The 13,991-nt window shown below is 40.2% G+C and overlaps 1 protein-coding gene across 2 annotated transcripts; it reads left to right on the forward strand.

Moving 5' to 3' along the window:
• Nucleotides 1-3,137: 3,137 nt before the first annotated feature.
• Nucleotides 3,138-11,691, forward strand: LOC147304826 (myosin light polypeptide 6). 2 transcript variants are annotated; one of them, XM_086278688.1, is made up of 7 exons: nucleotides 3,138-3,323; nucleotides 7,056-7,083; nucleotides 8,880-9,023; nucleotides 9,126-9,299; nucleotides 9,516-9,593; nucleotides 10,084-10,118; nucleotides 11,195-11,691. In XM_086278688.1, the coding sequence occupies exons 1-6, from the start codon at nucleotides 3,153-3,155 to the stop codon at nucleotides 10,110-10,112; spliced, it is 624 nt and encodes a 207-aa protein (XP_086134814.1). In that variant the 5' UTR covers nucleotides 3,138-3,152; the 3' UTR covers nucleotides 10,113-10,118; nucleotides 11,195-11,691. The 2 variants fall into 2 exon arrangements, with proteins under 2 accessions (XP_086134814.1, XP_086134815.1); XM_086278689.1 differs by lacking the exon at nucleotides 10,084-10,118.
• Nucleotides 11,692-13,991: the final 2,300 nt, after the last annotated feature.

The raw sequence follows: 13,991 nt of genomic DNA on the forward strand, positions 1-13,991 counted from the left end.
TATGGTTTTGATGTCTTGGGCCTGGGTGGGGTCTGGATTTGGTAGTGGTGGGTTTAAATCTCCACAGGACTATAGAAGATGCTGCCTAATGATGGTGCCAGTCCTCCGGGGCATAGGGAACTGGAGCATCCTGGCCTGCATCTCCACTACCTCCTGCAGAATACCCACTGGCTAGGCAGCCTCTAAGCTCCCTCTATCCCCATAGCTTCATTGTTCAGTGGGCCCGGCACTGTCAATATTAAGCCTGGCTAATGTGATCTAGAGGCAGCTGGAGCAGCCCCGATTATTACCATGACACAGGCGACCGAGGGGTGTAATATCATTAAAAATAAATCAGGTGGTGTGGAGATTTGCTGTAGCAGGCGGGGGACTTTGAATGACATTAGGTAGAAGTGCCATAATTTCATTAGTCAATTGGGGCAGCTCAGAGGATCTGTTGAAACATTTCCTTTAAGTTGAAGTAATTGAATCTGCTTTCACAACAATCAACACAAAGTGGAAAATAAAGGAACCGCTGATGGTAGTTTTTTTATTTTATTTAGAAAATTAATTTCATAAGTATACACACCTGCAAAACACAAAAGGACAATATTTCAATTTGCTAATTACAGCATATATGGTTGATAATCTATTTCAAAGCAGATGTATAGGGTATTCTCAGAGTTATTAGCCTCTTGCGGTGGATTATTGTTGGAAATGATGAGGAAAACGTGAAGCCCTGGTAATCTTCTTAAACTATTTGACGCTGAGCTGTCTGCTCGGCAGACTCATCAGCAATCAGCTGGCAAGTGAATGGTCTGCATCCTGAAAGCATTAATAGGATTAACGCTGAAAAATAAACTAATGAATATAAAAAAAAAAAATGTGAATTTAAAAAAATCTGAATATTTCCCTTGTTTATATTTTCTCTTGTTTCGTTTTATTTTGATAATGGGCTGATAATTTTGTTCCTTCGTACCCTAGTTTTGCATGTTCGATCGGCTATTATAAAGCACCAGAAGTGCCGTTGGGCGCACAGCAAGGGTCTTATGTCGCTATTGTTTAGACGCACTGGACACATAAATGATGATTTCAAGGCCTATTGAGCGTGCGATGGATTGTCCCCTAATGTGACTGACTAGCGGAGAGCAAAAACTGTTGGATGAGCGCAAAGAGCGAAACCAGAAGTTGTAAAACATTTCGACACTGACAGCTGAAAGTTCGATAATTTATTATAAAAACTTCACTCATAAAGGTCCATTAAAACGCGTGAGCGGATGTATTGTATTCATTCATCATCATTTAAGGGCAAATGTTTAATGGGGTCGAGTACGTATGGTGCTGTGGTGCAATTGTGACATCTAGTGAAATATTTTGAGAGCGCCTCACGGCTGATGGGTTTGTTCAGTGATTCCCAATGTATGGATTGCGCTCTACTGGTGGGCCGTGAAGGTACTGCAGGGCAGCCGCAGGAGGTCGTTTACATCGGGTTTACTTATTTGTTTCTCAACTGAAATTCTTAATTCTCTCAAGATTGAAATTTAAATTTGAATAGATAGTAGTGTATTACGATAAAAGGCCACATCTTTTACATTTTTATGCAACTTTATTCCGTGGGAAAAACTTATAATGTGCACTTAAATGTGGTGAATCAAATAATAATCATTTGGTTTAATTGTATAAGTAAAATTTTGGGGGGTTGGTTCCAAAAATCAAATCCTAAAATCTTTTTCAAATCAGCTTCCGTAATTTTTTTAAAATGACAATGAAATAGTTTCATTTTAAGAAGAAACTGAACTAATGAAACCACAGATCTCGTTTTGATCCTAAACACACTCATATCTTGTTATTTAGGGGGGGGGGGGGGGAACTTAATCTGAAAACAAAGCTGTTGACTGAAAATAAGCCTCAACCAGTAAATCATCAGCAGATGATTAATTGATGAAAACACAGAAAACACAAAGGAAATAAATTAAAACATTTCTGCTTGTGTGATGATCAGAGCTGTGATTAAAGGGTTGTCTTGACTACTGAACATTGTCACATTTCAAACTGGACCATGGTGGTCTGAGGTTTGATGATGGCTTGCTATAACACTTTACTATAGAGGCTTACACATACAGTAGTGCATGTAATATTATAGGAGTTACAACCACAACATCAGAATGTAAAAATAAAGCTACTTCTAGCTGATTCTTTGTCACAAGGGGAAGCAAGTTGTATGTTGCATGTTTGATTTAGGAGTGCTTTTAGATATTCTTTAATGTTATTTTATAGGCAGAGTCTGCACTAGAAAACTGTTTTTGGACACGAGACAAGGTATTTACACTTAAAAATAGATACAACTAAGTGAATATTATTGTGAATTAACCCCAAATGTATATTAAAATGAAAAGATAGAATAAATTTAGCAACCTCGAGTGATCCGTAGCATAAAATTAGAATGAATGTTACAATCTTGGGCAGCACAGCGGTACAATGATACAGCCAGAAGGTGACCTGCCAGCTGGGGCCTTTCTTTGTAAAGTTTACATCTTCTCGCTGTACCTGCGTGAATTTCCTGCAGGAACTCCAGAATCCAAAGACAATGCTGTGGCTGTGAATGTGTGTGTCTTCCTGTGCTGGACCCGTGATACACTGGTGATCTGTCTGGTGTACAGCCTGTCTGGGAGATACTTCAGTACCCCTACAGCCCAATCAATGACTATTCATAGTACCTTATGCACTTGTCAGAATTCACTGAACTATGCATATTCTAGACTCTTGGTTCAGGAAATGTAAGCTTTTTAATGCTTTGCATCTGTTTCTAGGCATTTATAGCACAAACTAGCACCCAATCCTCTCTCTCTTCTCTCCCTCTCACACACACACACTCTTCTGACCCAAATAAATGAAGTCAGAGGAGGATGGTGATTTCTATATTTGGCCCTTCTTTATTTTACACCCTCACTTTCATCTCCACTCCTCCTACGCTTTGCTTCACTAATTCACCTCTGCCTCATCCACCTGCCAGTCCCTGAGCATCATCAGCATCATAAATCTGATCTCCTCCCCCCTCTCCTCAACAGGATACACCCAACTTACTTCATAGCTTGAAATTTTTTCTCTCAGCGCCATACTGGCTGCTAGTGCAGAGATCTGACACTCAGTGTAACTCTACCAGGACATCAGGAATGTCTCCAAAAAGAGAACCCTCCATTAAGAAGTCTCCCTCATCAGTGACCCAACCCAGACTCGGTCCTCCGTATCCCTGCATGCCTTCAGCTCCTGCAACTCCAAAACCGGAGCAAAAGCCTAGGATGCTCCGTCCCTCTGATTCACCTTTTGATCCCAGTACTTTGGAGGTGAGTGGGTCGTCTGCAGTACATATTTTTGTAACAGAGCTTATGTGGGGCATTCATAAAGTATGACTAAAGTATGAGTCGCATCTAGCCAGTCTAGTTTTACACCCAGTATGTCATTAATGCCTCTTAGAAAACAGATTAAAGCTCAGTGAAAGATACATAATAGTGGTCTCTTATGAAATTTATTCCAAATAATATCTCTAATTATTTGCAAAGTAGCTTCTTTTAATTGTGCAGCTAATTAAAAAGACCAAGAGAGAATCTAAGTTAATCAAAGAAATGGGACAGTAACAGCAGCACTGGTTGTCAGTCAGTGAGTGGCCCCCTTAGAGACAGTTTCCTGTCACAGCATGTGCTATTTCTGTCATCAGAAGGATAATTCAAATTCGTTGCCTGTATCTCAAAACCCACACAAGAGTGATTTCTACAAAAAGAAAGTTAAGACCATTGAAATTCAAAGTGAGCAAACTCTTATTTTTTTTCTAGATAAAGTAATGAGATTAAAACAAAAGAATAGACCTTCTCATACTTCTCTGATGTTTTGCAGTTATTGTATCCAAAGATCTTTAAACATTTACTTCATAGCTTACCCTCAAAAGTTAAATAAGGCAATAAGTTCTTCTGTCAAAAGATCATGAGATCATTTAGAAAGCGACATTATTTTACTTTGCATTAATTTCATTGTTCACAATTATCTGCATCCACTATTCTGGCACAGTGGCATACACTCACTGAGCACTTTATTGATTTATTATTTGCTAATGTGTAATCAGCAAGCACATGGCAGCAACTAAAGGCATTTAGGCTTATAGACATCGTCAGCACAACCTGCTGAATTTCAAGGTGATTAGTATTAGTATATAGACTTTTAATGTGCTTTGAGGCAATAGGATGGCAAGACTGGTTGTTACCCAAACCTTTGTTACAACCGAGGCACGTAGAACAGCATCTCTGAATGCAAAAGCTATGGAACCCTGACGTAGATCACCACAGCAGCAGAAGACCGCACCGAGGGCCACTCCTACCAGAGAAGAACAGGGAACTGAGGTTACCATTCACACAGGCTCACCAACATTGGATAACACAAGATTGGAAAAACTACACCTGGTATGATGAGTCTTGATTTCTGCCTCAACATTTGAACAGTAAGGGTCAGAATAACGTGAAAGCACTGATCCGTCCTGCTTTGTAGCAACAGTTCAGGCTGCTGGTGGTGGTGGTATAATGGTGTGGGGGATATTTTCTTGGCAATCTGGATCCCACAGCCTACCTGAGTATTACAGATGATCATGCCTTTATTTAGGGTATCCATCTTCTGATGGCTGATTCCAACAGAATAACACACTATATCACAAAGCTCAGAACATCTCAGACAGTGATGACATGACATGGCAGTGAGTTTACTGCACTCAAATGGCCTCCACTGTCACCAGATATCATTCTAACAGAGTACCTTTGGTAAGTAGCAAAATGGAAAATTTGCATCATGGATGTGAAGCTGATAAATTTCCAGCAAATGCCTGCTGACGTGTCAAAATGAGGAATGTTTCCAGCACATTTCTGAATTTATGTCACAAAGAATTAAGGCTGCTCTGAAGAAAAAGGAGGGTCTAACCCAGGACTTGTAAGATGTATCAAATAAAGCGGCCAGTGAGTGTATACCAGCTGCAGTGTGTGTTTAACACTACACTTTAACTGTCAGCTGTAAAATACCCAGCCACCAGTTGTGTCCTTCTGGCATTACAAGATTAATGTTAAAAAGGTTTGCATGTGTTAAACAAATATAAACCAGTATTGCAGCAGGATGTTTGAATACTTTTGAATGTCATTGCTTTATGGGGATTTTAGTCCTTTCAGGGGCGCGCTGATATAAAAACCTCAGTGGATATAGGAATTTAGTTAACCTCGACCACTTGTTAAAAACATTTGAATCAAAATCATGTGGGCTTGTAATGTTAAAAGGTTAAAAGCAGGAATAGGCAATCATTCTTAATTTAAAAAATGTATTTATATGTGCAGTAATATAGCTTAGCTTGGTTTGTGCCCCAGCTTTTGCTGCCATCCTCATATGCTTTAAGTGTTGCCACTGCATGCACTGTTTTATAGAGTGAGACTGCCCCATTTAGCTGGTGAGGATATGTGGGCCATGTTAAGTTACCCACTTCACAGACATGACAAGAAGCCGGGCCGCCATCTAGGAAATAAAAAAAGGTCTTTGGCCTATAAAGTGATATGACATCAGTCCATGATCTTACTATACTCAAAAAATCCATCTTTCCTGGATGGCCAGACACCCACAACACTAATGCAGGTCCCTTAGCTCAATCACGCAAGTGTTTTTTGTTATATAACATCCTTAAAATAATTTCTTTTAAAAGGGGTCTAGTGGCTCATTGATTAATGATCGACTTAAATAATTAACTCCTTTAAATTTAATCTCAGTCAAAAATTCATTTCCAATTCTATGCTCATGCAAGATGTTGATCCTGTAAAAATTTGCAGAGTAGATAGCTGAAACAAGGTTTGTCCAACTTCACAGTGCATGCGGGACAGAGGGCTTGCCACAAAATATGGCTTGAAGAAAATGTGGCTTAAACACAGCCTGCAAACCCAGCAGCAGACATCATTACATCATTACATCATCACAATAGCATCATTCTTCCTAATCTGAAAATCAAATTTAAAAAAAAATCTATATTTTAATTAATGGACATTTGTGAATAACGTTACCATAACCATAAAGGAAAGGACAGGCCGACCATCATAATCCACTTTTAGCCTAAAATCAGGTTTAAGGCCTAAGCCGTTTATTCCATTTACTTGTCACCTTAATCATAAAACGAAGGCTCCATATCCATGTATTGTAAATCACATACCATACCTTCAGCTTTGTTTCTATATATGGAGCGCGGCAGCTGCCGAGACGTCAGTTCCTGCGTCCTGTGCGTGATGACGTACGCCTGCTTGGTTTTTCTCACCCCACCTTCCACTCGACCCGTCACATTCTTTGGTTTGCCGTCGTCTCGGACACACCTTAGCCGACACAGCCATGGTGGGTTTTTTCCCCTCATTCACATCTTAGCATTACCGCAGTTGTTATGCAGTTAGATATTATTTTCAGTCTTTTAACAAAATGGCCGAACTTTGCAGAGATGTTAAGATGAACTTGAATATCCGAATTGGACCGCTGGGCGCAAGCGGAAGTGCAACTTTAGATAAGCTAGCACTAGCTTGAATGGCGGATAAAGTTAACAATTATACGACTTGTCGACTAATGTAATGACTGGGTTTAGGTTAAGCATTAGTGAATGTGGTAACGGTGGGAAATGTTATCTGCAAGTTCAGGCAATCTAAATAACTGTAAAGTATTTCACAGATCCTTTGATGTAAACGCGAGCGAGCTTTGCACAGCTTTAAGGAACCATTTTCATGTAGCCTAATTTCTTTTTAAACAGTCTGACTTCTCAGAAGATCAAATCCTCGGTGAGTCTTGCTTTTGTGTTGTGGCATGTCCATCGTATTTCTCCTGTTTGGTGTTCTTTCACTCGTGCTTTTTCCAGATGACACTTTGCCCTGTACCTCCACTATCATCCTGCTCTAAGTCCTCCGTCCGCCACAGCAGCAGTAGCAGTCGTGGCCTTAGACCTAAGTTTTCCTTCTGTTTCTCCTTTTTTATATTTTCGTACTGTTTCATCACTTTTTTTCCACTTGCAACTGCTTGTCCTTTTCCAGATTGAATTTAACCTGGATCAGATTCATGGTAAGTCATTGTAAAGGGGACGCCTTACACTAAACTGATGGCCATCTCGGAGTGTTTTAGGGTGTGATCTGCATGTCGGTTGTGGAGCCAAGTCTGTCGTAAATGTGTACGATAGCCGCTTTGCACTGGTGTTTGGTACGTCAAAGTCAGCCATAGTTGCACATAATGTTGTACTACTCACCGGCCTTGATGTGTGTTGCAGTTTTATTTTGGTTTATTTTATTTTGAAAGAAGTTTTGAAAAGCCAATCATGGCCAGAGTCCATATTTGCTCTCACAAGTCTTGTTCTGTTAGAGCGCAGGCTTTCCCGCTTTTGTCAGTGTACCATAAACTTTGCCTGCTATCTTCCAAATAGCTCATCTCCACTCTGCCCATTTTTGGTGCTGGATAAAGTGGTGGATGGGTTTTGTCCTAGGGCTGGTTTGTTTAATCATAGCTGACATAATAGGCCAGAGCTACTCTCACTCTCCTCCTCCTTCTCTCCACTCCTCTAATAACCAAATATGGTGCTGGGAAAAGTGCTCGCAGGCGAGAAAGGAAGAGAGACATTCCTCAGAACAGGGGGAAAAAAAACTACACAACAGTGCCTACGCCTTTTTTTTTGTTTGTTTGTTTTGGGGGGGGGGGGGGGGGACTTTTTTTTTTTCTATAACATTAGAAACTGCCTGCTGTTGTGTAATCATGCTCCGTGTCTCCCTGATTGCTGGAGCTTAGGCAAGCATTTATTTCACTGTTTGACACTAGAATGGCTGATTTTTAGATCATTGACAGTTGATAAAGCTGACTCCACTTGAGCAGCAACAAAGATGCTCAATACTTTTTAATGTAAAGGCTTAAGAAGGTTTAGATGCCTCAGAGGTTTATTAACTGTTCATTAGTAGTATACAATATTAATATGTGGAGTTGCCAAACAGTGATGGTGTTAAATGAAGCTCCTCCGGTCATTGGCAAGAAAATGCTACCTCCAAGACTATTGTGCTAGATGGCCTTTTGTGTCTGATCAAAGCTAAAAGGGTGTCCAAAAGTTATTAGAGGTTGTTAGAGGTGATACTAGATCAGCATGAAGCTTAACTGAAACTGTTATTCGATTAACATTTTTGCAGCGGTTGGCTGAATTGAGTTTTTGTTGCATTTGTTTTCTAGTAAAATTACTAAGCACGTCACTGCCTGTTAGAGAGATTTGCCTGCTTTTGATGCCTTGTATTAATACAGGTTTGAGTCTTTTTAACCTTTGTTTAAGAATGAACACAACTTGTGAAATAGTTTAGGTGGGAAATGCACAAACCCTTAACATGCAGGCATTAACTGCAGTAAATCGACTGTAACTGTAGTAAAGAGTTTTTGAGGAAGTGATGGTTGCAGTATCATCAGATGGTGTGCAGATGGTGTTTTGTTTTTTTGTTGTTTGTTTTTTTTTTTTTTTTAACTTTGCACCACACTTTACCAAAGATTCATTTGTGTAAAGTGTAAGTTTTCGCAATATGATCAGTTATCTTAGCGAGACTGGCTAACATTTTCATGCGTTGAGTGTCATACAAAAGCTGGGCAGGTTTGTCAGTTCGGTGCTTTGCATCCTGTCTGTTTTGCCAGATAACTTGTAAGTTTATAATTTAGTCTTAATCAGGATCTTTCTTTAGTCTGCTTGTTCTCTTGTTCTTTTCCAATCCGTTGCTTTTCTGCTTTCATTTCCAGTTCATTTCCTATCTCTTTATCATTTCTGCTCATACTCATGAACATCTCGTCTTAAATAATTCATGTTCATACTTTAATTTATCACGTGTCTGTGTGTCCTGCAGAGTTTAAGGAGGCATTCCTGCTGTTCGACAGGACAGGAGATGGGAAGATCAGCTACAGCCAGTGTGGAGATGTCATGCGGGCCCTGGGGCAAAATCCGGTTAACGCCGAGGTGCTCAAAGTCCTGGGCAACCCCAAGTCTGAGGGTGAGGGAACAAGATTGAACGTACTGGGTGTTACATACAGCAGTGACAAAAGGGAATCTTCTCTGACACAGGCCTGCCTTATTTATTTTTACTTTTTTGCAGAGATGAACACCAAAATGCTCGACTTCGAGCAGTTCCTGCCCATGTTCCAGGCCATTGCTAAGAATAAAGATCAGGGGACGATGGAGGATTTCGTGGAGGGACTCCGTGTCTTTGACAAGGAGGGCAACGGCACAGTAATGGGAGCAGAACTACGTCATGTCCTCACCACGTTAGGCAAGCTATATTGTTATCATTTCTTAATAGCTATTCAAATGGAAATGTAGGACTCTGTTGGGATCACACTACTTACATTGATTTCAAGTTCCAGAAGCGTATTGTTCCTGAAATTGGTATACAAATTGATATCCAGGGAATTGCAAATGTATTTTTATCTTTCCAACATTTTAATTTGTAAGTTTTAAATTACTTCTGTTATGTTCCATTTATCAGGTGAGAAAATGACAGAGGAGGAAGTAGAGACGCTCTTGGCAGGACACGAAGATGCAAATGGGTGCATCAATTACGAAGGTGAGAGCTGATGATATAAAAGGTCAAGATGGGATGCTGGCTACAATTAAGCTAATGCAACAGGATGTCATCATCTCAACTCATCTCAAAATTCATGCATGGCATTCATTGTGTGTAGGCTATGCTGACTTCAGTTATTGTGCATTTTCTGAAAAGTCAATTGAATGTAGCTTAAAGTTATGTATGTGTGAGTTTGGCGTCCATTTCACTGAGCCTTTTGAAAGGGGTAAAAGTAAAGTGTCACATAGACATAAATGTGCTATTAAACATATCAAGTGTTCATATGGATCTGAAGGAATGCAAACGTTCCTGTGCTTCAGCGTAAACGTAACCCTGCAAAATTCCTTCCTGTGACCCTTCAGGGGGCTCCGTATCATTCATGTTGGCGTCTTCTAATACCTGTTCTTACCTCTTCTGTTTAATGGACTTCTGTAAGAGGCTCTGTTTAAATGTCAGCGTCTGACAGTGTGTTAATGTTCTTCTTCCACAGCGTTTGTTCGTCACATCATGTCAGGCTGAGGGCCGGTACGGGCATTGTATACCATTGGATAGCACCTCCAGGCTTTCCTGCTTTTAGTTTCCAGATAATCCAGCTGCATTAGGCCATCCTAACGCTAGTCAGCTTTAGTTGCGCTGTTTGTATTGGTAAATTGGGACAGTGCGCTGTTGCTAAGTAGATTTGACCCATAGATGTATGTGGGAAAGCCTGGTGGTCTTCCTCGTTTCTACTTGAGGCTCTGACCCATGTGTAGCCTCCTGCTCTTCTGTCCCTCTCTCTCCTGCAGCCCTCTGTCTTGGCCCCTGGCCTGCAGCATGGCCCTCTGCATGTGTCTATGACTCCCCCCTATATTTATGGGGATATGGTGGACACACAGGGAAGAGACTGGTCTCATTCAGGAAAAGCCCGGTGGCCATGAAGCGAAGGCATTCGAACTGACTGGTGTGGTGGTGTGGTTATGTTGCAGCTCTTCTAATCTCGTTTGCATGTCACTGGTGCTATTAAACAGGCCTTTACTATACTGGTGTCAGAGGTACTGGTCTTTTCACAGATGCAACACACATATAAGATGTACCTTTTCAGATAGTCATGTTTTACATTTTTAGATGGTATAGTCACCAGCTTTGGGAGAGTGGACCAGTCCCTTTTTCTACTAACAAGAGAATCGCAATGAGTCGCTCCTGTGCTGACTGTTTCTTTCCTCTGTATTACTGGAAACTGAATTTGTAGCTGGCCGTCTCTCAACTGGACTGTAGCTCCCTTGACCTTCTTCGCTTTTCTCTTCTTCTCAGCTAGAGGAAAGCATACAACGAGGATGGCTTCTCTAACCAGCTCTTTTTGGATCTTAGATTGCCAGTTGCTTTGGCTCAATAGGAGGTTGAGGTGATTTCACCTCTTTCTCTCATCCCTGCCTCTTCAACCCTTCTTTTGCTCTGGGCGAGCAGAATGTGGAGAGATCTGCCTCCAAATGCAGCATCTCCCACCCAGGCTCAGCAAAGCCGGATGAGGAGGGGACATTACCTCCACATGCTGTAGTTGGAGGGGGTCTCTATAAAAACTGATACCATGAAACTCACACTTCTCTTTTATTTCTCCTTTACAGAACTGGTCAGAATGGTTATGAGCGGGTGAAGACGAAGAGCAACCCACTTTTTTCTCTTTTTTTTTTTTTCATGTACCCCCTTTTTCCATTTAGCTTCTTTCCATGAGTTATTACTCCATCTTTAATTTAAGAAGTGCCTTTACATTCCTCACAAAAGATCCAGGTTTTGCTTCCAGGCCTTTTCACCTGTGTGACCAACTTTTATTCATTTTGGTTTATATTACCTGCAGCAGCATTTCATCATGTAAGAAAACATAAATCATTATGCAATAACTTCGGATTATTATAATTTTTTTAGATAAGACCTTTAAAATACATATACTGTCACCAACCTGCTGTGTCATTGCTAAGACTTGCTACGGCTGAATAAAAGTGTTTCTGACTGTACGGTAAACCAGTGTATTTAAAGCCATACTAAGGCAGAAAAAAAGTTTTCTGTGTTTAGAATTCAAACAGATTTTGTTGCTGCATTTAAATAAATGTTTTCTGAGAACCCATGTGGTTGTTTTGTTTGATTTAGTATGATACAGTGAAAGATATTTTGCTGTATTGATCTTCTTTATTTGTGGGGGGGTTTCTGCTGACACAAGAGGGCAGTATTACTGCTGATATCTGTCTTGCTTGAGCCTTCAGTGCAGAAAGCTGCTCTATTCTGCTCCCTTATTCACATGGGGGCACCACAGCGTATAGCTGCACACATTCAATTTAGATTTTTACACCAGATGCCCTTCCTGGTGCAATCCCCAAGGGATTTTTGTATCCCAGAATCGAACCAATGATCTTTCACTTCTTAAGCAAATGTGTAAACAACTACACTTGCATTGGTTGACTGTCAGAATTTACGGTTTATACCAAAGACATGCCTTCAAAAGCCCTTTTTGCTGACTTGAGCCAAATTAGAATTATTGTACAGGAGTTTGTTTCCGGTGACACTAGTTTCTAATGTAGGATCTCATCTGTTTGCAGCAGCTGTTTAGAAACATTAAAAGTTTTGTTTTTTATATTTCTTCTGGCCATGCTGTAAATTTTCAGAGAAATGAGGAAATGACAAAGCACAGACATGAGCAGTAGAGGGCTGTTTGGTGGCTTCCTGACCTTTTCTTCACTTTCCTCACAAGCAGCCACAACTATTTCCCCTCATTAGACACTACAGCTATTGGAGTGTGGAGCTCGTGTGTGGGGGGTAAGGTTCAGGAGGGTGTCATAGTCCAGTGCTGAATAGGTTGTCCACTAATTACTCGGTGTGTGTGTATGTGTGTGGTCGATGGAAGTCAAGGCTATTGATTATTTTAATCCTCCTATTTGTGAGTCTGTGATCCTCGTGGCTCTGCATTCGACAGGGGAATCACTAATGGGCCTCAGCACAGCCTGTCTCAGACCTCTCCCCGTCCAATTAACTTTCAACTGGAATCTGCCAGGAGAGAGAGCCGGGGGCTGGGCCCAGGCGCGGTGCGGCTACATCCTCCTTTTTCTGCTCAGGAGCAACAGATTCACCAAATCCTTTACGTCTAGACTGTCTTCAGCTCTCTACTGTAATTAGATACTTCACTTTCAGCCAGTGATCTAAGAAAAATTCAAGATGCGTTCTCTTCAACATGGAGATGATGTCTCCTTCTTACTGGTTTAAAAAGTGATGAAGTGCCTACTCTAAAAAGCTACTGGTCCTGAATGTGGGGAAATTATTCACAGAAACAAGATTTGGGAATTTGTGTGCAAACTTTATTTTTACAGCACATTTGGGCCTTCTTGTGAACTTTAAAAACATTTTGTGCAATGCACCAATAATTATGCATCATCTGAAATATTGCCCACCTTTTTTAATCTTGATCATTTCATGTGTAATATCAGACTTTATTGATTATTAATAAACATAAAGGTGGTTAGTAGTTTGCACAGATTTTTGTGGTGAAATTAAAAGCTACTGATCCACTTAGATAACTTTTAAAAAAGCCCTGGAATCCCAATTACTTTAATTCTTTATGTGATTAAAAAGAGATCGCATATTCTTTTTAATATGATTTTGGTGCTTGTAGGTAAGAAAAAACACCAGGGCTGAGATTTTCAGTCTTTCAATCAATAGACAGAAAATTCCAAAACTAATCACTCGAGTAATTTCTGAGGCAAAAATGCACTAGTTCCAGCTTTTCAAATTTGAGCGTGCATTGCTGCTGGACAAAAATAAGACATGAAATGATGCGTCTTTAGGAAATTTCGATGGGTTTCAATGTTTTTTTCCTTGGGTTGAGAATATAAACAGTAATGAAAATAACCGTGAGTTTGATTTATCAAATATTTGAGGTGAATGAGTGAGGGAATTTGGTAAACATGTTTACAATAGCATTGTACCTTAATTATAAATAATGTGTCCTGATATTTCATGATAGTCTCACATAAAGAGACCAAAGGGTATAAGTGTGTGGGACTGGCATTGCTTATTTTGCATGGACTCAAATATTGTTTGCATAATAAAATTATTATCTTCCTTACAGGGACAAAAATCTAGTGTCCAAAATGTAAATAATTAAGTTTTACACTTAAAGGTTAAGGTTTAGGTTAGGTGAGGAACAGAGTGTCTGTGTGAGAGAGTGAGATTTGGAGGGAGGAAGGGAAAGAGAGAACGAAAGAGCCGAGTATGACATCCATAAAATCACTGAGCTGCAAGAAGTAAATTCAGATTTCAGCCAATATTTGCAAAGACAACAGTTGTATATTTTCGTTAATGGTGAGCTTTGTGTCAAAAGCATAATAGATAATTGTCAAGACCAGTTTGGATTGTTTGCACAGCTGATTCTACATT

Source organism: Aulonocara sp. 'chitande type north' Nkhata Bay, linkage group LG20 (assembly GCF_057382095.1).
Source record: "Aulonocara sp. 'chitande type north' Nkhata Bay isolate Kocher_YH1m ecotype deep benthic linkage group LG20, A_spYH_male_GT1.1, whole genome shotgun sequence".
NCBI classification, from domain to species: Eukaryota; Metazoa; Chordata; class Actinopteri; order Cichliformes; family Cichlidae; genus Aulonocara; species Aulonocara sp. 'chitande type north' Nkhata Bay.

Coding starts and splice junctions, on each gene's coding strand:
- LOC147304826 (XM_086278688.1), top strand. CDS start 3,153: ATGTCTCCAAAAAGAGAACCCTCCATTAAGAAGTCTCCCTCATCAGTG. Junction 3,324..7,055: donor TTGATCCCAGTACTTTGGAG/GTGAGTGGGTCG, acceptor GTCCTTTTCCAG/ATTGAATTTAACCTGGATCA. Junction 7,084..8,879: donor TAACCTGGATCAGATTCATG/GTAAGTCATTGT, acceptor TGTGTCCTGCAG/AGTTTAAGGAGGCATTCCTG.